The sequence below is a fragment of the Syngnathus typhle genome, linkage group LG14 (genome assembly GCF_033458585.1).
Source record: "Syngnathus typhle isolate RoL2023-S1 ecotype Sweden linkage group LG14, RoL_Styp_1.0, whole genome shotgun sequence".
Classification (NCBI taxonomy): domain Eukaryota; kingdom Metazoa; phylum Chordata; class Actinopteri; order Syngnathiformes; family Syngnathidae; genus Syngnathus; species Syngnathus typhle.
The window spans coordinates 7,769,960-7,791,312 of record NC_083751.1 but is presented as its reverse complement, the minus strand read 5'-3'; the positions used below and the strand labels follow the sequence as shown (position 1 = coordinate 7,791,312).

General features: G+C 40.6%; 2 protein-coding genes across 2 annotated transcripts; one reads left to right on the top strand and one right to left on the bottom strand.

Moving 5' to 3' along the window:
* Positions 1-1,971: 1,971 nt before the first annotated feature.
* Positions 1,972-20,089, bottom strand: psmd1 (proteasome 26S subunit, non-ATPase 1). Its single transcript, XM_061296564.1, has 25 exons — positions 19,902-20,089; positions 19,464-19,507; positions 19,310-19,383; positions 18,719-18,888; positions 18,389-18,597; positions 18,156-18,299; positions 17,809-18,032; positions 17,616-17,676; positions 17,398-17,526; positions 17,141-17,229; positions 16,944-17,022; positions 16,649-16,822; positions 16,452-16,563; positions 16,135-16,331; positions 15,946-16,041; positions 15,491-15,555; positions 8,746-8,860; positions 7,622-7,738; positions 6,934-7,036; positions 4,102-4,271; positions 3,853-3,945; positions 3,666-3,752; positions 3,026-3,223; positions 2,232-2,383; positions 1,972-2,120 (listed from the first exon to the last, which is right to left on the bottom strand). The coding sequence occupies exons 1-24, from the start codon at positions 19,915-19,917 to the stop codon at positions 2,237-2,239; spliced, it is 2,913 nt and encodes a 970-aa protein (XP_061152548.1). The 5' UTR covers positions 19,918-20,089; the 3' UTR covers positions 1,972-2,120; positions 2,232-2,236.
* Positions 10,472-14,843, top strand: htr2b (5-hydroxytryptamine (serotonin) receptor 2B, G protein-coupled). The gene is made up of 4 exons (XM_061296566.1): positions 10,472-10,762; positions 11,061-11,609; positions 12,609-12,809; positions 13,259-14,843. The coding sequence occupies exons 2-4, from the start codon at positions 11,351-11,353 to the stop codon at positions 14,230-14,232; spliced, it is 1,434 nt and encodes a 477-aa protein (XP_061152550.1). The 5' UTR covers positions 10,472-10,762; positions 11,061-11,350; the 3' UTR covers positions 14,233-14,843.
* Positions 20,090-21,353: the final 1,264 nt, after the last annotated feature.

Sequence of the window (21,353 nt, the reverse complement as noted above, 5' to 3'; positions counted from 1 at the left end):
GTCACAGGTGTCAAGCTCTAGTCCTCGGGCCGCGTTCCAATATGTTTTCCAAGATTCCCTCGTTAAGTGCACCTGCGTGAAAAGTTTTAGCTCCTGCAGAACGTAAAATGAACAAAATCTTTTCACGCAGGTGTGTTTAACGAGGGTAACTTGGAAATCATATTGGAACGCGGCCCCTAGAAGACTGTAGGTCGACACCCCTGGTTTAAGTGAAAAGTGGCACACCCGCCCTCACCCCACGACCTGATTGGCTGGTTGATCTGTGACGTCACTCTGAGACTCCATTAGGTACACCACCATTTTCCGGTGTACCCAATAACTTTATGCATTTTGGACGTGTCAAGAATGTGTATTTGACTACTTGCTCTTTATTTTGGGGGACACCAACACATATACACAACGTTAAACACATGTACATATTATATACATATTACATACATATATTACATATATAAAGCAGTTAACCAAATGTCAGATTTTTATGTTTTCATGGCCCAAAAAATAAAAACAAGGAATAAAACACCAGACAAGTTTGAACATAAATGTTTATTCAAATAATAATAATAATAATAATAAAAGTACATCTCAAACCAGCAATCTAATGTGAAATTGCAGATGATATACTGGATAACAAATTTTAGGCGTGTATATGCATACACGTTATTTTAAAACTACTGTAAGTGTTATAAAATAAAGATTACCCAACGAGAAGCATAATCTCCTCACTGCGCATCCTTTCATTCATTCCATGAAGATTTGTTCTTTTGAACGAATCGTTCACTCACGAGCCAACACCAGCAGGATTGGACCACCTACTGCACACTGCTTCCAGAAGCCTCGAGAATTTTAGAGTCGCAGTCCTCAGTGACTACCACACTTCTGGGAAGAAAAGACCTTCCTGGTTGAAGTAGCATGGTTGATGGGAAGCTCCTCCACACTAAACTCATCACAGCGTGCCTTCATACCTTTACACACGCAACTGTTCCTCATCTTGAAGCAGCTCAACAAAGAAATTCCACACGTACACACGCAAAACCTAACAATGACTAAAGTTGGAGAAAAACAAAACAAAACTTTGAGATCAAATAAAAACATGTTTATAAACCTAATGGAACCCAACTGTAAGATGTTAAAGCAAAAACGTATTTTATTTTCATCTTTGTCAATTAATTTCATACATGAGCTTCATACATTTCATACAAGTATTTGAGAATGTCAAGTCCAAAATAAATTGAATCGTTTGTTACACTACTTTTTCTTTTTTTAAATCTCAAACTGACAAATACTCCATGCATTAAAAACTAAAACCAATACCAAAACTAAAAACCAAACTAAGATGAAGCACAAACCTAATAAAAACTGTCAAACCTGATGTAAAAAAACCCATCAAAATGAAATAAAAACTATAACAAAAAAATAAAAAAAAGAATCCTGAAACGTATGGGTAGGATGAGTTACAAATCACATCTTGACAAATGTTGGCCCTTTTCCCAACTTAGTCTAAAATGAACAATGTGGTGCGTCACGCGGGAAACATCTTCTGCCTCTTGTGTTCATTCCCCCACATTAAAAATGAGACCGCATTCATCCAGCGAACATGAGCTGGAAACTTGGCGTGTTGAAAGCAAATAGAGATGAGAATAGAATCAATTCCTGCATAGTTTTTGGTCTGTTAACATGTAGTCAGTCGCCTGTGGGATTGACTAAAAAGGAAGAGCAAGAGTGCTGGAAGGGAAAAATGAACTTTTTCATAGACAGTCAAATGAAGAGAAATTGGATGATCTTAAAAGAAGCTCAAAGCACACTGAAAACATTTTTTTAATATCTATTTTTGTCTTAATTTAAGTCTTAAATTCATATTTCATCCACCACCTATTACTACAACTAACCGGCGACCTGTCCAGGGTGTAGCCAGAGTCAGCTGGGAGAAAAAAGATGGCCAGACGGACAACTGTAACATATGAACAAAAATCTGTTGTAAATATGCCTTTTTATTGTATGGACACAGGAAAATACAAGGTGAACATGTAAAATGGCTTTTGCCTGAACAATGCGAGCCACAGGAGGAACAAAGTGAGAAAAAAAAGTGGGCGTGAACCGAAGGACATCTCTTCTGAGGCCTACAGACACAAAAAAAACCACACACATACATCCATATCAACAGAGATCCAAAGTAACCATCTTTTATATTTTCTTAGTATCATTTTTCAAGGTGCTAATTTGTTTTGTACCTGAACTACTCGTCAATGTACTCAAAGGGCTCGGGTGGTTCCGGCTCTTGCTCCTCCTCTTCGATTTTGGGGCCGTGAGCTGAGACGGGCTCCACCAGCTCCTCCTCTTCCTCGCTAGTGTCCTTCATGATGATGATGCCACCTGTGTGTAGCTAAACAAACAAACAAACAAATGAATGTATGGCCAGAATAATATACTTGGTGGAGTCATTGGTGAAATGAACGAGCCGAGAGACGTTCCAGTGCACTGCAAGCAAAATGGTGAACTCATGAATGAAAGCTGATGCGCGTGTTTAATGTTGAAGTGTAGCTAAGATGTCCAGCAGCCAGGTCTATAAAAGTGTGCACTTCCTATGAATGACAAAACAAAGCCTTACAAGGAGAGCGGACCAATCAAGAGTATTTCCTCTTTGCTGGCTGGCTGGCGCTGCGTTCTAGTGTTTAATGCAGGAACCATTGAGTGAAACGCTTTTATTGGCCTAACGTCCTGCTGCTGCACCTCATCTTTGCATCTCAACACGTGTAGACAAAACCAACCTCCTTGGAAAGGGCCGCAGGAGGAAATGTGAAGACAAATGAAACAATACGAGTGGTAATAATGTTCAAAGATTTTTGCCCAGGCCTATTTTATGAGTTTGATTTGAAAAACAATTCTGTTGAACCGTGATATATAAGCAATGTCCAACTTTCAATGATTAACTTTGTTTATATTTTAATCTCCTATTTTGTCAGATTCAAGTTCTTTCAGTGACCGTTGACCGATACTGTGTCCACCCGGAATAGAAGTGTGTTACCTGTTTGAAGGGCTGGTAGCGGCACGTGTCAGGCATGTTGAGCACTTTGAGCTGGGCTGGCATCACCCTGGCTGGGTTCTCCAGCAGCTGGAAGTTGGGCTCCGCCTCCTTCTTCTTCTCCTTCTCCTTGTCCTTGTCTTTCTCCTTCTCCTCATCCTTCTTCTCTTTCTCCTTCTCCTTCTCTCCCTCCTGTACTTCCTGTTATGACAGACAGAGGAGCACAGCCTGAGCTTTGTTGTCTTTCTTGGACTTAGTAGCTTATTTGTCGGCCAGTAACAGGCAAGAGAAGGTAATTGTTGTCTTTCAACAAAACAAGGAAAGGATGGGTGATTGATTCATTCGTTTAGCTTGCCAGTTTTCCTCCATTCTTCTCATTTGACATGTGGCTGTTGTTCTACTTGGCCAAAATGGAAATTTTAAAAATAATAGTCCAGACAGATGATCTCATTGTACAGTTGGCTGTGGAAAAGGGTCCATACAGTATGGCTCCCTCCTTCTCCTAAAGCCAAACATCAATCAAAAGGATTGGACCAGAATATGTCTCATTTGACGATGAGCACCAGAGCTGAGATACCATCTCATTGCACGGAGAACTAAACAAGAAATGTAGAATATCTTAAACAATAGAAATGGCACACACCACTTCCATTTTCTCCTCCTCCTTCTCTTTCTTTTCCTTCTCCTTCTTCTTTGCTTTGGCTGTTATGGAGAGAACAGCAGCAGAGACCTGTCAAGCACACAAACACACGCATCACATACACTGTATATTATTCGAAGACACATGTCAGAGGAGAGACGAGACGAGTGTAGGTGTGGTTCTGGCTCACCTTCTCCTTCTCCTTCTCCTTGGGAACCTCCAGAGCTGGCGGGTAGGCGAAGGTGGAAGGTTTACAGTTGGAGCGATACTGCACCTTGGGCATCTGAACATTATCAAGTGGGGGCATTGTTATTTGACATTCAGACAACATTTAGTGTTTAATCTAGTCTTGAATGTAGTCGACACCCAGGAACGAAATCATAGAAGCTATTTTAAAGACGCTTACAATATTCAGTGGTGCTCTGAGATTTGTCAGTACCTTGAGATCTTTATTAAGGCCGATGATGGCGGTGGGTGTGAAGGCCAAGGACAGGAAATGGGAGAGGGGGAACCAGAACCAGAACTGCGTGAAGACGAGCAGGCCCACTACTGACGGCATGTGTGTGTGACCAGTCCTGGATTGAAGCGAGATGCTCACATTTCGTCCACCTATAACACAGACAGAAGTGCTACTCTGAGTTAAAGGGGACAAGTAGAAAATTGTTGGCGTGTGGTTAAATACTCATTTGCAGTCTACAGGCTTCCTTTATAGTCCAAACGTCACCAATCACAACTCAGCAAGCCGCTAGATTTGGCAACACGGGCCAGTTGCTTGCTTTGTTGCATATGTAAATTCTTTCCCGGTTGTCATAAGAACCAAAGCTGCATGATGCATTAGTATGAGACAGAATGGATAATAGATTGTCTACAACTGTTTATTTGGACAGAGTAAGACATCAGGGAACTCGTTCGGTAACGATTGCTTCCACATCGTAACAGTGGCACAAGGTTCAAAATTAAAATCTGAGTGCTGGTGATGAGTATTTAACACAAGGATGGCACACTTACACACCAAGTGTGACAACAAAACCATTTGCAAGTAAACATCATGTGGTGATTCGTGACTGTGGACTAAACCCTTTCAGACTTGCCATGACATACGGGATGGGAGAGGTTAATGGGAGAGGGACCCATTGATCACCTTGCAGCTTGAAGACAACACAGACATATTGTATAATGGAAAGCCATAAAACCAAAGAATGAATTGTCTGTAACATCCTGTATTAAATAGGACATGCCTCATGTATGTTTATGTTGGCGTCTGCTTGGTGGTCCAGAAATAATCACCGGATCAGAAAAATGCTGAATATGTTATTAGAAAAAATAGAAGAAAACCAAAAAAAAAAGCTCATTTTAGGAGCTCATCGCAAAATATCTTGATGGTTGTAGAAGGAACATTTTTAAAATGTTGAAACACCTCAACTGGTGACTTCCATCTCGTCAGTGTGAAAACGTTTCAGCGCAAACGCCCTTGTCTATCACAGGGAAACAATAGGGTGGATTTGGTCAGAAGCAAAGACAGTGACAGGAAGGACGGATAGGAGGGAACCAGGATGAATTTGTCATGTCCAATCATGATGAACACAAAAGATGGTCCAAGGGAGTTGGTCTTACCATTTCAAATGAAAGCAGCCAAGACAATAAAAGCTAAGCAACTCTGACCTGGTGTCAATCAAGTATATTCATCTTGGCAGAGTGACTTGACCCGTTGTTGAAACCCTTCCAATCCACTAAATGAATGCTGACCCAAATCAGTCACACGACCAGCAACAGCACTTAAGAGTCTCTTCAAAATGTAGCAGCAGGTTAAGAACACTTGACCGGTGAGTTCCCCAGACAGGAGTTACTTCCAAGTACAGTGGGATCATTAATAAACTAATAACATCGGTCAACTTATTTTTACCCTTTCCTGTGGGAAAATATGATCTACACTCAAAGTAGTGGGAGATGGACTGGCATCTCGGAACGGACCTTAGAGGTTTCAAGTTTCAATCAACAAGTCTCTGGGAAGCCATCAAAATGCTTCGAAGAGTTAAAGTGCAAATAAATGGTTTCTTTCGATTGGAGAAGGACGTTGGGTAGTGATTAGATGTGCAAGTGAGATGTACGGGGTATGAAGGTACAAGAAACATTTCCTTGGTAATGAGGCTCCGTGATAATGAAGCTGAGTGCTAATCACCTCCGCCTGTCAAATTAAATACAAGACCGACCAGGGCACCTCACGAGTTCCAAGAAGATTTAGACAACAAAATACACACTGAATAAAGAGGGGAGTGCTTGCTGCCCCAAAGTTTCAGTTCCAGGTGCCACAACACCAAGTGTCCCGAATGCACATGTAATCTCTGCAAAGTGGAAAAAAAGGTGAGGATGTCTACAGTGTGAAAAATGATCCCAGCCGTAAGGGATTGTCTGGACGCTCTCACGCGAGCTCATCGTGGCGTGCCGATGACTGCACTTACTGTGCTGCGTTCGATCTATGACTTGGCTGCTGTCCATCAACAACAACTAAAAGCGACCAGCAACTTTCTACTTTGGCACAAAGACTTTTATGCTGGCGCAAGATAATGCGTCGAAGGCCTCGTGCATACGTGAAAAATTGCTGTGTTCTGTGCCAGTGTGAGAGCGCAGCTAGGACCTCACACATGTGAAGCCATTTTTGTACGCTTGAGTCCACAAACGGCACAAAAGCAATTAGCAGCGGGACACCGGCGGTCCATATGGCAGAGAGCGGAGTGGAGCCGTGCTAAACGCCGGCCGCTAATGAACCTTAATGTGATCTGTTCCAGAGTCGCAATGCACGGGTGGTCAGGGATGGAGCGGAGGCTAACTCTGCTTGCACGAAAAAACTCAAATTAGGAGACGCGCAGACAAAACCGCCGTCTGACTGATGTTAAGGGTGCTTGTTTTACATTGAGAGTACACGGTCTTTACAGTCACCGAAGGATGAAAAAAGGGGTATCATGTGTCAGTTTGATCCTCCAAACTGCACATTGTGGCTACAAAGTGGCACAGAGTCAGTATTCACTGTACGTGCCAATTATTGGGGCTGGTATGCTAAATTTTGGCACCGTTCAGCATCAGATTTTTATTTATTTTTTTAAATTCAACGGCCGATAAGCAAGCAAGCAATTTTTGTATTTTATTTTTGTCAACTTAATTTTTGTCAACTAAAATAAAGATAATGAGTATAAGCCAAATATATATATATTGAATTACTATATATTGAAATTCTGTAAGGCTTCATTTGAGGGACATTATATGATACACTCACCTGCATCGAGAATTCCCTGGGCCAGGATGGCACCGAATTTGGCCATGACATCATCATGCTTGTCATTGATTACCTTTGAATAAAGCTGTCTGAATTGATTCACCTGTAGGCAAATGGAGAAAGTGTATTAATATCTAAGTCATAGGCTTGAACACTGACATCAACAGTGTTTCATTTCGTTGCAGAGGTTTGAGATGAAACCTGCAAAACATGTGAAGACTACATAAGCATTTCCATGACCCTGGCAGGGAACGATTCCAGCAAGTGCATTTTTTTCGGGGATATACCTTACGAGAGATAAAGCTGCTCTCTCCAACTAGAAACGATTTGTAGATTAAAAAGAGTCGCTAAAAATAATGGCTGCATTACATATCACTGTTTGGAAAAAAGCTGCTCTGGCACAATTCTGCATATGACCTTAGCTTTACAAAAAAAAAGGTTTTGCGGTCCAGTCTGCAAAGGTGTCTGGCATTTCTTAACTGTCTGTGACAATATATTAGGTGCTCTCAGGGCGAGTGTGTGAAGTTATGCTAGGACGAGTTATTTTCCAGTAGCGCTGTGACACATTTCTTTCCTTCCATCTTCCAGAAAACTGATTCCTACAAGTTTTTTGAAACAATTTTCTCCCTTTTCTATTCTTTCATACAAAAACACTAAGACTGTGACAATTGTTTCAGTGGAGCCAAACCTTGGGGCAGGTGACTTCTGTTTGCTGGATCATGATGAGTGCAGAGGCAATGAGAGCACCCTGTCTTACGTAGTTCACTGGGTCATTGGTCATGGGCTCCAACAGATTGATGGCCTCCTGCACAAACAACCAACATGATAAACAGATGTGTTCAAATCAAGAGTTTTTACTACGGCAACTTCAAATCACAAGGGCTGGTAATAGACACATTTTATATTTGCCGTTTGTAGTAACTGCAACATCGGTGCAACAGGGGGAACATATGTGCAGGACAAACATTATTAACAGCGGAAACAAGACCATACTAATTAATGAGATTAGCGGCATCCATATCTGGTTCCCCAGGACAACAGTATTCCAGTAAAAACAAGGACCGCCTTCCACGATTTGCTCCTATTAAGACAGATGTTTTTTCTAGTTTTCACTCTGCAGCTCATTAAGGACTGCAACATTTATGGACAAGTTTGGGGGAGGCGACCGATCCATCCATCTAGCTTCACAACATGTCACCTCATGTCAGTCATGTGACAACCACTTAGGAGCGAACACCAACATCAGTTAACCATATGATGTTAGTAAAGTCATGGCTTCTCTTGACCGAAGGGTGTCTACGAAATGTAAATTCATATGGAATCATTGTTTTTGTTATAAAATAGTATATTTGCAAATATTACTAACCATCCCCTGATCAACCACCCTCCTTTTTTTTATGCACGAAAGCTACAATGTTGCAGCAACAATTTTCCTAAGAACAAGGTGTTTAAATGACAACCAAGTAATTCATTCCTTTAAATAGGTGACCTACTTCTCTGGCCACAACACCATCACTCTCCCAATAAAGGGCCTAATAAGCTGGGGCAGCGGTGTATATACACTCACCCAGTTCTTCTCGAGCGGTTGCTTTTAAAAGCGGACATCAAGACTAGTACTAAAACAATCATTTACTTTGGTGTATTCTAATCAGGACATTGTAAACCAAAGACTCTTTGTACCTGGACATTGTGAGACATAGCCTGAGGATTTGTGCTTTTCTTTGATAACAACTGTGGGTCAACTCATTCAAGATTCCTCATTTGTTCAGTATCCTGTAGTTGTTCACGTGGAAAATGTACTTGGTAGCTCACCTTGTTGCCCGTTCCAGCACAGCAGATGCCCAAAGCCATGGCAGCACCACAGCGAACGTGGGGGTTGTAGCTCTCTGACAAAAGGGACACAACACTGGGACACTGCTCAGGAGTTCTGAAAATACAAGATTTTATTTTTTTATTTTTAAAGGCTGATTCAAAGAGTCGAACAGAATCAAGAACAATATAGTGGTATTGGAATCGCAAGGTTGTTTTGATATTGACTTTTGTCAAAATGAAGCTTTGTAGTATGGAGATTCTGTCAAGATGATTTGTTCCAAAGAATGCGTTTCAAGAATTGAACAAATGAGTCACAAGAACTGAAACCAGCACAGCCAGATCTACTGTAGCTGTGTTAGGGAACAGGATCTGTTCAAGCCATCTTTCAAAAAGAAGGAATTTGATTCTGTACACAACTGTGACAAGAAAAAAAGAAGGAATACTGTGTTTGGTGTTAAGGAAAAACACAATGGGATGTGCTTTGCAAGTCCTGTTACACTTCTCTATAAGAACTCAAATGGTAGATGTACAATGGAAAATTCTCATTGTTTCAGAATAATGGACGGACATTTAAACGGGACTGCTAGACCACATGTTGAAAGAAAGCAACAAGAGAAAATTAAAAACGTTATGGTTAGAGGCGTCAAAATTAATTGATGATCAAATTTGCTGTCGTTGTTTTGTTGATCCCAAAGGCGATTCCGAGTTTATATTTAATTGCCATTGGGTTGCTGATGTCAAGTCCTGCATTACTATAATTGAAGACATGTTTTCGGCACATGCTCGAAACTGGTTCTGGACTCAAAAGATGAGTGTGAACACACAGACAATTATCAAACTTGATTTACATGACAGCTCTAGATGGCCTTTTGATTTAAGTTAATTTATAGAGATAAAGTTTTCTATTCTGGTAGTCAGATGACGTCCTCCAATAGTGCCTGTGATGTCTTCTGAATGTATCATTGGCCTGTTTAATTAGGTACTAAATCATAGTGTGCATGCCTCATATGCGTCAAGAGGAGTGGCAGCAGTTGATACAGCTGTGATTTCATCGGTCTACATATCCCAGGCCTTTGGAAGGAACGTCATGCGGTAAACGAAAGTGGCACGAAAACAGATTATCGCTGTATTTGTGGCAATACTTCAGAGATAAGATCTTTTAACCTGCTTCCTGACTGTGACACATTATGATTCAAATACAAACCGAAAACACCTGGACAGTGTTGTAATAAACAAGACATGATATAGTATGACTTTTATAGGCAAGCTCTGCATGTATAAGAAAAATATTTTGGCTAAAGTGGGGAGAGCGGACACTACTCTTTAAGGACATATAGGGAAACACAAATTTACTGTTACCATTTTTCACATCTCCCTTTGTGGAAAATACTCATTCACCATCTGTGAAGTCTTTTACATATTTCAATACCTCGCATCTGCTTTTAACATTGACTGAGACGGCAAAGGCTTTGTTGGCTTCATTCAAAAGAACTCAACAGTGAAAATGGAATTTTAAAAAGGTGTACAAACAGAAGTGAAAATGTAGAAATGCTTGACCACTTCATCCAATACACTGCTCGTGCTTGAATAACTTCTAATGGAGGGCAGAAAAGAAAATGACAAACCTAAACATTGGGGCGACAGGGTTGCGAAAAATGACCCACTGGCACTTGGCCACCATAAAGACATATGTTATGCACATAGTGTGACTCACCAAGACTGAGAGGAGAGGGGAGAGAGGAGGAGCGATTACAAGCTCTTTCGAGGCTGGAGAGCGAGAAGGAAAGAGGAAGGCAGAAGAAGCCACAACATCTGAAAGTTCTAAAGCTGTGATCGTGGGAGGTGATGCATAGCCAGACATTTTGGACGGAAAACCAATCGCGCATCATAGACATGGAGAGAATTGTCTCATGTTCGCACATGGGAGGGCTACAAATATAATGTTGCCGTGCTCCAGGTATTTTTGGAAGTGCAACCTCAAGAGCTGAAACATCTATGAGCAACTCCCTCAGGAGCGGTAAGAAACCTTTGCAAAGTTATACAGTTGAATTGCAGTGTGTTAAATGACTTGTTTTTGAATGTAGCGCTAAATAAGTTGCAACTTGATTGTGAACTTTGATTAACTTGTGTTGAATCAATTCAAAGATTCACATGAATTCGACAAAATGTTTTTACATTTTACCAGCTTACCGACTCAGAAATTCTCAGAGACACTCCTTTAACATTTGGAATTTGTTTTAAAGAATAAAGCTATTTTTACAATTGTTTTGGTATTATTGAGGAATTGACTATTGCTGTTCTGTTTGCCCTTACAGGTAATCTGCCAATGGAAAAGGAACATGAGGACTCCAGCTGGTGTATCGCCGTGGAAATACTTCACGTCTATGGCTTAACAATACAGCAGATTTTTTTCCCCACAATTCGTTCTCTTTTTTAATAGTATATTTCCTGAGGGTATGGGCTATCCGGTGCACGGCCCCTGAACTTTTTGGCCTGCTTTCCTGCCCCTCTCAGTGGCTACCAGTGACAATGCTGACCGAGCCTGCAAAACCACAGAGATCAGAGCCCAGACCACAACGAGGCCCGCTGGAATCTTCGCAGCACTATGTCCCAGTCAGACGTGGCTCCACTGGAGGCTGACAGCACGCTATTCGAAAGCCTCACGGTTCAGTTAAAGTGGGCTGCCCTGCTCATTATTCTGGTTATCATTCCCACCATTGGTGGGAACATCTTGGTCATAATTGCAGTGTCACTTGAGAGGAAACTGCAGAATGCCACCAACTACTTCCTGATGTCACTTGCTGTGGCTGATTTACTTGTGGGACTTTTGGTGATGCCAATTGCCTTGGTCACTGTCCTCTACAGTAAGTTAAACATGTGGACTCTTAGCTAAGAAATATGGTTATAAACAAATGCGGGCGAAACAGGAAACCCTAAACAGCACTAGACAAGAGGGCGAAAAACAGGAAATTAATGGCGTACATTTTAATTGTGCGTGTAAACGTGCCATGCAAACATTTCGCTGCTTAAGTGTGGATAGTTTTATCTTTTAACACAAATAAAACAATGGCTTTGCTTGCAACTCACCCTTCCTGCTTTAGTCATCAAACAAACACGGCCCAACTGGAAATTTGAGTTTCGCTCTTCAGATGAAAGTCAAATGTTGGCAGTGATGTCCGTTTTTGCATGGAATGCCAAATTTATTACTTAAGAGTAGTTAGTTGTAGGGAAAAAAGATCAAATATATTTATATGTAATACAAATAGCCCAAGGTTCGAAAAATCTATTCACTCAGATAGTATAATTTTGTCAATGTCACTTCCACACTAGGAATGGCAAAATAAAAAATATAAACTGTATGAACAAATAACTCTGAACAGATACTTGGATTAGTTTTGTGTCTGACGTTTCTTCAAAATTCATCACATGCGATTATTAGACTTTACTCGTATGGTAGAATGTCATACAGTATCTGTAAATATTAAGGTTGAAACCAAGATCAAAAGCACCATTAAAAATAATCCAAAAATACCCTCTTAAAAGTACAAAAATGTCTGGAATAGAAAACTTTAAGTGCCAAATGAATGCCTGGAACAGAAAATAAACATTACTGCAACTCTCCGGGACATCTGGATGAAGAGCTTTTAGTGCCATCAACAGCCTTTGACCACTTAACTTTCCAGCACAGTCACACCTCACATACATTAACAAACACAGATGTTCTTCTCGAGTGCCACTTCTAATCCATTGGTGGCCTGACCAGACCAGACCAGACCACCGCACGAAACCCAAAATATGCCAGAACTAATGTACGGGGAAAATAACAGTCAGCTGTGAATGCTATTGTCTTTTATTTTTTTTAGATTCTGATTGGCCCCTTCCGGACTTCATCTGTCCTATTTGGCTTTTCCTGGATGTGCTGTTTTCGACTGCATCCATCATGCATCTGTGCGCCATCTCACTGGATCGCTACTGTGCCATCAAGAAGCCCATTCAGCACAGCCAGTACAAATCCAGATCCAAGGCCATGGTCAAGATAGCACTGGTGTGGCTTATATCCATTTGTAAGCATATCACTTCACATCTTCTTTGATACATTTTGCACATCTGTACAAATGGCAGATTTCAAACACTGGCAAGGTTTTGAAATACATTTCTTGACAAAAGATCCCTGGCAGACCTGGTTTATAGGCTCATAAACACAATCCAGATGGAATAAAAGCAGATGCAATGTAAACAGTTACATTTCCTGCAGCATTAGGAGGGACACGGTGTGGGTTAGGTGTACCGGAACAGCAAAAGCAAAGTATATTCGATAAAAATCAAACATTTAAGACGTTACCAACGATGCCAGTCTAGTGCTGTAGCACTGGTGTGTTGCATCCACTTTCTGGAGAAAATTTTACGTATTAATTTTCAAAATAGTATTTTTTTCCCTTTACCTGAAACACTGAACTAAACTGCCAAGTGCCTCCCACACCAAAACTCATGTATTTTTGTTATTCTTCATTAGGTATAGCAATCCCGATTCCAATTAAGGGACTCCACAACTACCAACCCGGAAACAACATCACCTTCAACAGTAACCACACATGCCAGCTTAAAACGGACACCTTCCGGGAATTCATCATGTTTGGCTCCATGGCAGCATTCTTTGTTCCACTGATAATAATGATGGTTATCTACCTTCTGACTGTCCACGTGCTGCGCAAAAAGGTTGATTTACTCAGGTCTAAAGTGATTCAGCGCTTTAGCCACCCGGCAGTGTTCACAGTATTCCAAAGGGAGCATCCTAGGACTGCGAATCAAGTCGACCAGTTTCATGTGCTGGACAGGATTTCCAAGATGGAAGAAACCCCTAATGTAGGCACAGCAAGGCCTCCTTATGTTGGTGAAATCCCATTCCGCAGAATGTCCACCATGGGGAAGAAATCAATGCAGACTCTAAGCAACGAACAGCGTGCCTCAAAGGTGCTGGGCATAGTTTTCCTCCTGTTTGTGGTCATGTGGTGTCCCTTCTTCATCACCAATGTCACCTCGGTGCTATGCACCAGCTGTGATGTGAACATCATCTCCCGGCTGATGGAGATCTTTGTGTGGGTGGGCTACGTCTCATCGGGCATCAACCCGCTGGTTTACACGCTCTTCAACAAGACGTTTAGGGAAGCATTCGCACGCTACATTACCTGCAATTATAAGACCTACACGGGGCAGCAGCTGGACAGAAATCCAAAAGTCTCAAATGTTTCTCGGACTCTTACGAGGATTTCATTCAGATCTTCCATGGCTGAAAACTCCAAACTATTTATGAAGAAGGGCATGAGGAACGGCATTGGGACAGTGAACCACCAAAGTTCGCCAAGATGCCAGCCACCTGCCCATTCATCTAGCGGTGTTGTGTTAAACACAATTCATTTTGCTGACAATTATGATGCCAATCAGGAAGAACATATGAGCAATCAGGAAGAAGATATGAGCCGCCTATGAATCCAATCAAAACAAAGCAGCAAGAAGCGGCTTGGATTGTGCTGAAAACCTTCCATTACAAGACTGCAAAATGAGGAATTTTGCCATCTTATATCGTCAAAATTTGTTTACACCACTTGTGATATAGCGAAACAAAAGAGACTGTAACCTTTCAGAAATGAAAACTTCTAACCATCTAGTATATCTTATGCTAATAAACAGATCGTTCACTATTACGAGAGACCAAATAACATTCGAAAGTGTTTGAAACAAACAAATTAGATAATCAGACAATGCATGAAATTACTTGAGTGGGTTTAAAACGTGAATGTGATGTAATGTATTGCGCCCTGTCAACTGTACAGGAAAAAAATGCACTTAATTTGGGCAATGCATTGTACAGTACAACCATCTCAGATCAAATGTAGCTACATCTCTAGAGATGATGCATTTTGTACTGCCAATATCGTACTGATATGATCAAATGTTTTTGTAGAAAATAGCTCAAAATATGAAAGGACTACATTACTAAGAACACGGACGGACATGCTGAATAAAATGTATTGCTCAACTGGATTGTGTCTTCCTTAAGGAACATTCATTTTCTTTGACTGCTGATGTTTACACTTTATATGAACTGTTAAATAAACTCTTCACATACCAAAGCGTGAAACGACTTCTAGGACAGGGGGCTCAATGCGCATCGACTTCTGCATTGCTGGAAATATGGCTCGGTCTTTTCTGATTTTGAAAAATGGCTAGCGACAGGCCATGTTTACAGGACTTGCCTACAACAACCAACTCTGACGTAAAATTTCCTTAACCCCCCACAAAAAAAAAAAGAAATAAAAAGATAGCTCTTCCTCCCAAAGGAGTGAGGAGTGGAATATTTATTTTCACCAAATATTTTTGGGAATAATGTTTCCCCCATATTTTTCATGGAAAAATGGTTATCGATATTTTTGGAAAATTAGGGGGAGGGTGAAAAACATTTTATCATTATATTTTTGGGTCAGTTGTACTATCTAAACAATATCATGGACTTTAATAAAAGCTTATAGACTTTAAAAATGCAGACTACAGACAATTATCTACAGAGGAGGGACCTTTTACAACCACAACAATAACAACAGAGCAAAAGAATCCCAATATAAACCAATGAGATAAATGTGGGATAAATAAAAGATAGAATCCATGAAATGCAAGCAATGGAACCACTGGTAAATGAGACAGAATTATAAAGGCATTGCCATTTTAATTTAATCCATCTGGTCCTTACCTGAACAAGATGAAACCAATGGACTCGACAGCTGCCCTCCTGACATCATCGTTTACGTCACTCACCTTAAGATAAAGAAAGCGGTCATTTCACTAATGCAAATATGGCCCTGTTTCAAACTCTGCAAATAATCTTCATCCAGACACTTTCCTCAAGTTTCAATACGGGAGACCTCCTCCTATTGATACTAACGTTCTGATGGTGCCATCTAGAGGGCGGATTTTTAAAAATGCTCTGAATATCAGCACACCACCTCTGATGGGAGAACCTGAAAGTTGCAACTAATCCTGCAACTGTTGATATGTACAATAAAGTGTTAAAAAGTATAAATAAATTCTGAATTAAACATCTATATTATAGTATCATACTTCTATATCGCTGAAATTTGCATCACAGCTGTATATGTATATGTATATGTAATGGTCGGTGAAGTGGACCAAGCAATATACACTTACAGCGACATGTAGCAGGCGTCGGATGGCCTTGTTGTTCCCAGAGCCGCAGTAGGCCATGCCTACGGTGTACATACCAGACCTCCGCAGAATGGGGTCCTAAAAATCAGAAAGAGAAAGCGGTGCTTTGAGAACAGGTGTCTGAATGTGCAGCTACAATTTTATGCACATCAAACTCTTTGTAAAATGTACCTTGTCTCTGCAAAGACTCTCAATGAGGGCATCAGCCTCCTCCATGCGTCCGTACATGACCAAAGCGATTCCCACCGCCAGACCACGCAAGATTTTTTCGTGTTGGGTCTCCTGTGCATAGCCCACCATGTCCTCAATGGCCTGAGCGGACTTGGAGCCCAGCATGACAAGACCCAAGGCTAGGCCCGCAGCCTCACCTGGCAGGACAAACGTGATAAGTAATTCTTGATGTGAGCAGTATTTTTGGATAGGTCAGATGCCTGTCAGGTTTTTTTTGTTTTTTTTAGAACATGACATTTTTTCTTGGTTCCACATACCAGTGACAGCATCATCCTGATACAGATTGGACTTGAGGAGGTCATACACATCCTGTCTCGCGGTTCCCAAGGCAGCCAGACCAAGACCAAGAGCACCCCCGTGACGAACAATCTGTTCAAACAAAAGAAAAAGATGAAGCACATCGTCAGGTAGGAAGCTCAATAACTTGTCACTATTTGCATGTTCAAGCATTTACATCATTGCTGGCATTTTTGAGCTGACTGAGAAGGTAGTCGATGATGTCTCCGCCATGATTGGCATGGATGAGGCCCAGAGCGTAGAGACCTCCTCCCTCCTGGTAGGCAGAGCCAGGGGAAGTGTCCTTTGGCAAGTACGTGGCCATTAACTGAAGGGCCTCTTTTTCATGACCCTAAGGAAGAAATAACAATAACTTAAATAACAAGCAGCACTAGAGACTTCAATTACGTTTATTTACAAAAGTGAAATAGGATTTTCTTTGTTCTTGATTGATTACTCTCATTTTGACCGACCTTGTGAATGACACCGAGGCTTGCTGTTGCTGTGAATTTTGCCCAGTTGGTGGCTCTGGCAAGCCATTCAAGGTTTTCTCTGCATTTTATTTATTTAAAAAAGAAAACAAAAAAAACCGGAGGGGTGGTGGGTTAGCTAGAAACATCACTATTTGTGAATATATTTCTCAAGATAACATTTTGAATAAAATGCTTACCTGAGGAACTGGTCACTTGTGGTACCAGTGTGCATGAAAGAGTTGGCTATGACCGTGGCCGTGTGGCACACTGAATTTCGCACCGCATCCTGAAATGAGATGGGAGAATTGCATTCAAAAAGGACACTGCATAGCAACTATTTCTTTCTAAAATATGACCAAGGCCACACAAGCACAGGCATTTCTAGGTAACCTTTTTTTTCTTTTTACACAAAGTGCCTGATTTTTTTTCCAGATGCTCTGGACTTGGATCTTACCTTAGTGTTTTTGAGGATCATAAGATCAGTGTTGTTGTTGCGAATTAGGAACTGCAAGTGCAACTCGATGGCCATCTCTCCGCTGAGGATTTTGATCATCTTGGCGTTCTGGTCTTTGGGCTCGTCCTTCTATGAATGTAATAACGAGCGAAATGATGAGTTAATGTCCAATTTCGGGTTTCTCAGAGACCGACAACAGATGTGGCAGGATCCTTTACCGTCTCTGCTGACTTTCCTGCAAGGGAGCTGCCAACTTTGTCATCGGTCTCCATTGCCTCGCTGGGAAAAGAAATTTGTTCACTTGAACAGGTAACTAAACAAGATGCTTTAAGTTTATTTTTATTATAATGCAAACAATAGGAGAGTCATTCATATTTATTCAAACTCTGTGTCATTTAACGTCATGCTCACCTGTCCTCTGTAGTGGACACAGTGCCTGTATTAGTGGAACCAGGAACTGCTGGGATTGGTGTTCCAACTGTTCGAAGGTTTTGGATGACAGAGGAGAGAAACTGCTGGCTGGCACTCTCGTACAAATCAAAGCAGATCTGGTAGGCCATTAGCAGATTATCTTCCTTCACCAACTTTTCCAAGATGTCGCTGACAGCTTGAGGATCATCCAGGAATATCAGGCACTATAGTAGTAGGAGGAGGAAAAAGTATTTGGAGCTGACTCAGGTGTGGCAGAACATTGTAGACCTGAGTGAATTTGGGAAGATCCACAAAAAAGGAGTTTTGAAGAGAATGTCTGCAATTACCTGACAGACGTTGATAAAATCAGGCTTCTCCAGGTTCATATAGAGCTTAACCAGAACCCGCAGTACCTCATTACGGAACTTCTTGTTTTGCATAAGGGACATGCACACCTTCAGACTGTAAGCAAGAAGCCCACTGACATCATTCTGCATAAGAGGAAACAGGAAAAAACCCCGATATTTAATTCATCATCCATTAACATAAATGAACGGTGAAGTGTAAGTGTCAGCATTACTGATTCTAAGATGGTCTTCTCAAACATGTCAAGGCGCCGAGTTTCCAAGGCAATTCCGATGGCCTGCTTGTACTTGTGGTCATTGAGGCATCGCAGGAACATCTTGTTGACAATGCCCTCAAGGCGAGGGTCGATACTTTTCCTCTCTTCATCCTCTGGCAGTTCAGCGTTCTCCACACGCAGTTTGGTGTAATGATCGATGCATTTGGCTAGCAGGAGAAAACAAAAATCATGACAGGTGTCACCATTGTTCCGCCGCTAGAAACAGCCAAACACCATCCCTTCAAACAATAATAAGCGATACTGTCGTGATAATCTTTCACCACTCACCAATGATGGTTTCCACATATTCAGTGTCATCAGTGACATTGAAGAGATCCCCAGCACCAAGCGCGTAGTTCAGAGATTCTTCAAATGCTCCAAGATGATAAAAGACCTTTGAGGCCACCAGAGCAGCAAATTCTCTGTTGTGGAATGTCTCATCTTCATATAAGACCTCACTGCACATGTAGAACACAGAGGGAAAAAACCCCCACACATGATTACAAAAGCATACTGATTTATACTCAATGATGTCATCCACAATATTGAGCAAGTTTTTGTTCTTCTTGCTGGTCCTAAAATACATTTTGAGGTCACAAACCACACGCTACATCAGAATGTTCACCCTGTTAACAGCATAATTGCTGTTTTCTTTTTATTGTATGATAATTATAGTAAGTAAGTTATTTTTATACAAATACTGTAATTATGACTCTAGTACTGTACTGCGTACCATAACAACATCTTAACTACTTCATGCTTTATCATCCAAACTCAAGGTACAGCACAACCATTGAAACAGAACTTCATCATAAACTGAGGACGCCTTGTATGTTATTGGCGCATTGCTTAAATAAATACCAAAAGTGTGCCACTTACATTTTGTCAACAGATCCTGAAATTTCAGCCCAGAAGTCATTGACAAGGTAGTCAAGCTTCTGAAGTGCAAACACCTACAAATAGAATTCAAACAAATGTTTTAAACAGAACTGTTTATTTGAAACTCAATGGTGTGCCTTGTTAAGGGTCCTACCTTGAGCTGTGGTTCCTCCTCATCAAGGAGGGAAATTATTCCAGCTGAGAGGGGAATTCAGTACATGTTTAATTGCAGACTTTTAATAAAAACAAACCGTATGTTAAAACGTATGTTCCATTACTCCTATGTTGCTTGATTTTGACAGCATTTGTGTTACTTGCCACTATGATGGATAGCTAACAGAGTCCGCATTAGTAGGGGTAAAGAGAAATCCCTCTGTACTATATTTCCAACACGTTGCGTTACATTTAACGTGATGTAAATATTCTTGCATCATTGCAATATACGTGTGTAAACTATTGACAAATAATCTAAGATTTTCGGGGGGTCTTTTAGGCTACATGCTAACTGACAGATCTGTGTGACTCAGCTAATATCAATGGCAGCTAGCTACACTTGAGGCTAGTAAAAATCATTTCCGTCATCACAACTTACCAGCAGATGTTATCATGGTTAGCCTGTAGTCACCTCTCCGTTCCGGGTTAAGTATTCAACAATGTATATACGCGTAGATTCTTTAACAAATTACCTATAAACTATCAGGAGATGCAAAACAGTGCTACCCTACGTAGCTTAGGCTGTTGGCTGACTTCTTTTTGACAAAGCCGAAGGTCCCCAACGATAGACCTGCACTTTAGCTGCCCTCGTTATAGCCTGACGAAAAGAAACTATAAAAGAAACGTGTGTAGTCTGTTCTGCTTTTGAAAACAATACACGCCCATAAAATACGTTAAAATATGTCACATTTTAAACATGAGAGGCTAAAACTAAGAGAAATGAAGATGGATGAAATATGAAACTAATTGGAAGATAGGCTTTTCCACAAACGCGCTGCCGTGCATCAGTTGCATGAGTAGTACTTGTTCGCGTCAAAACACGAGTAAATATATTAAATACATACCAAGACAAATGTTGTTTGTGTCAAAACACTAGCAAATATATTAAATACATAAGTACATAATGGACGAATAGATATTAGAAATTTGTATGCATTGATAAAATATAATATAATATCAATTATAATTGATCCAACTCACCATCTCATCCATCAGTGCCTTTTGACTTAATAGAATATAAAATGTAAAGCCCATTTCATTCAATAATTCATGTCAATTTAATTTGACCAATTTAATCAATTCGATTAGGTAAAAACAACATACATATACCAAATAAAAACAAACACTGATTATACATGTGCTTTTGTCAGTGTATCTTTTAATATTATCTTTGTCTCATGTCCAATTCAGCCCCCTGTTCAAATCATTTGTCATTTTCATAATAGTGCTTCTGTAATCCTCCCTAAATGGTTCAATTGCTCGATTTCTTTTAATATTCATTATGGAAATAAATTGGCCTAAAATGCTTAATTCCCAATTTACCCTTTAATAGCAGCTTTAATGTATTCGCATGTTCAAACATTTTCCCTATTCCTTGTTATTGGTCCATTTATCTCCTACATTAAATGACCTTCTAAATATTTGTTGTTTATCTTGTAGCTGTCTACTCTCTATTAGCTGTAAAGATTTATCACCGTTTGCACTTTGTCTTTAAAAAAATGTTAAACCTTATCATCCCTAAATTGTTACCATGCAATGTATCCATTCCAGGTTGTTGTCTCTCATTCACTTCCTCCAACTCAGCTTATTGTCTAGATCCAGAAAATTCCTTGAACTCCCAGCTGGAGCTTATCTGATTCCTCCCTTCCTCTCATAACTTATTGTTGCAAAAGCCTATCTGACCTTCTTTAAGATAAAACGTTATAAAAAAAATAATGTGGGCCTTCGTTAGGTTTTATGTTCCAATGGACACCAAGTGGTATCGAAAATGGATGGATGGATGGAAAATTATGTATATAGTATATAAAAGTGGGGCCCCAGGCCTCCAGAC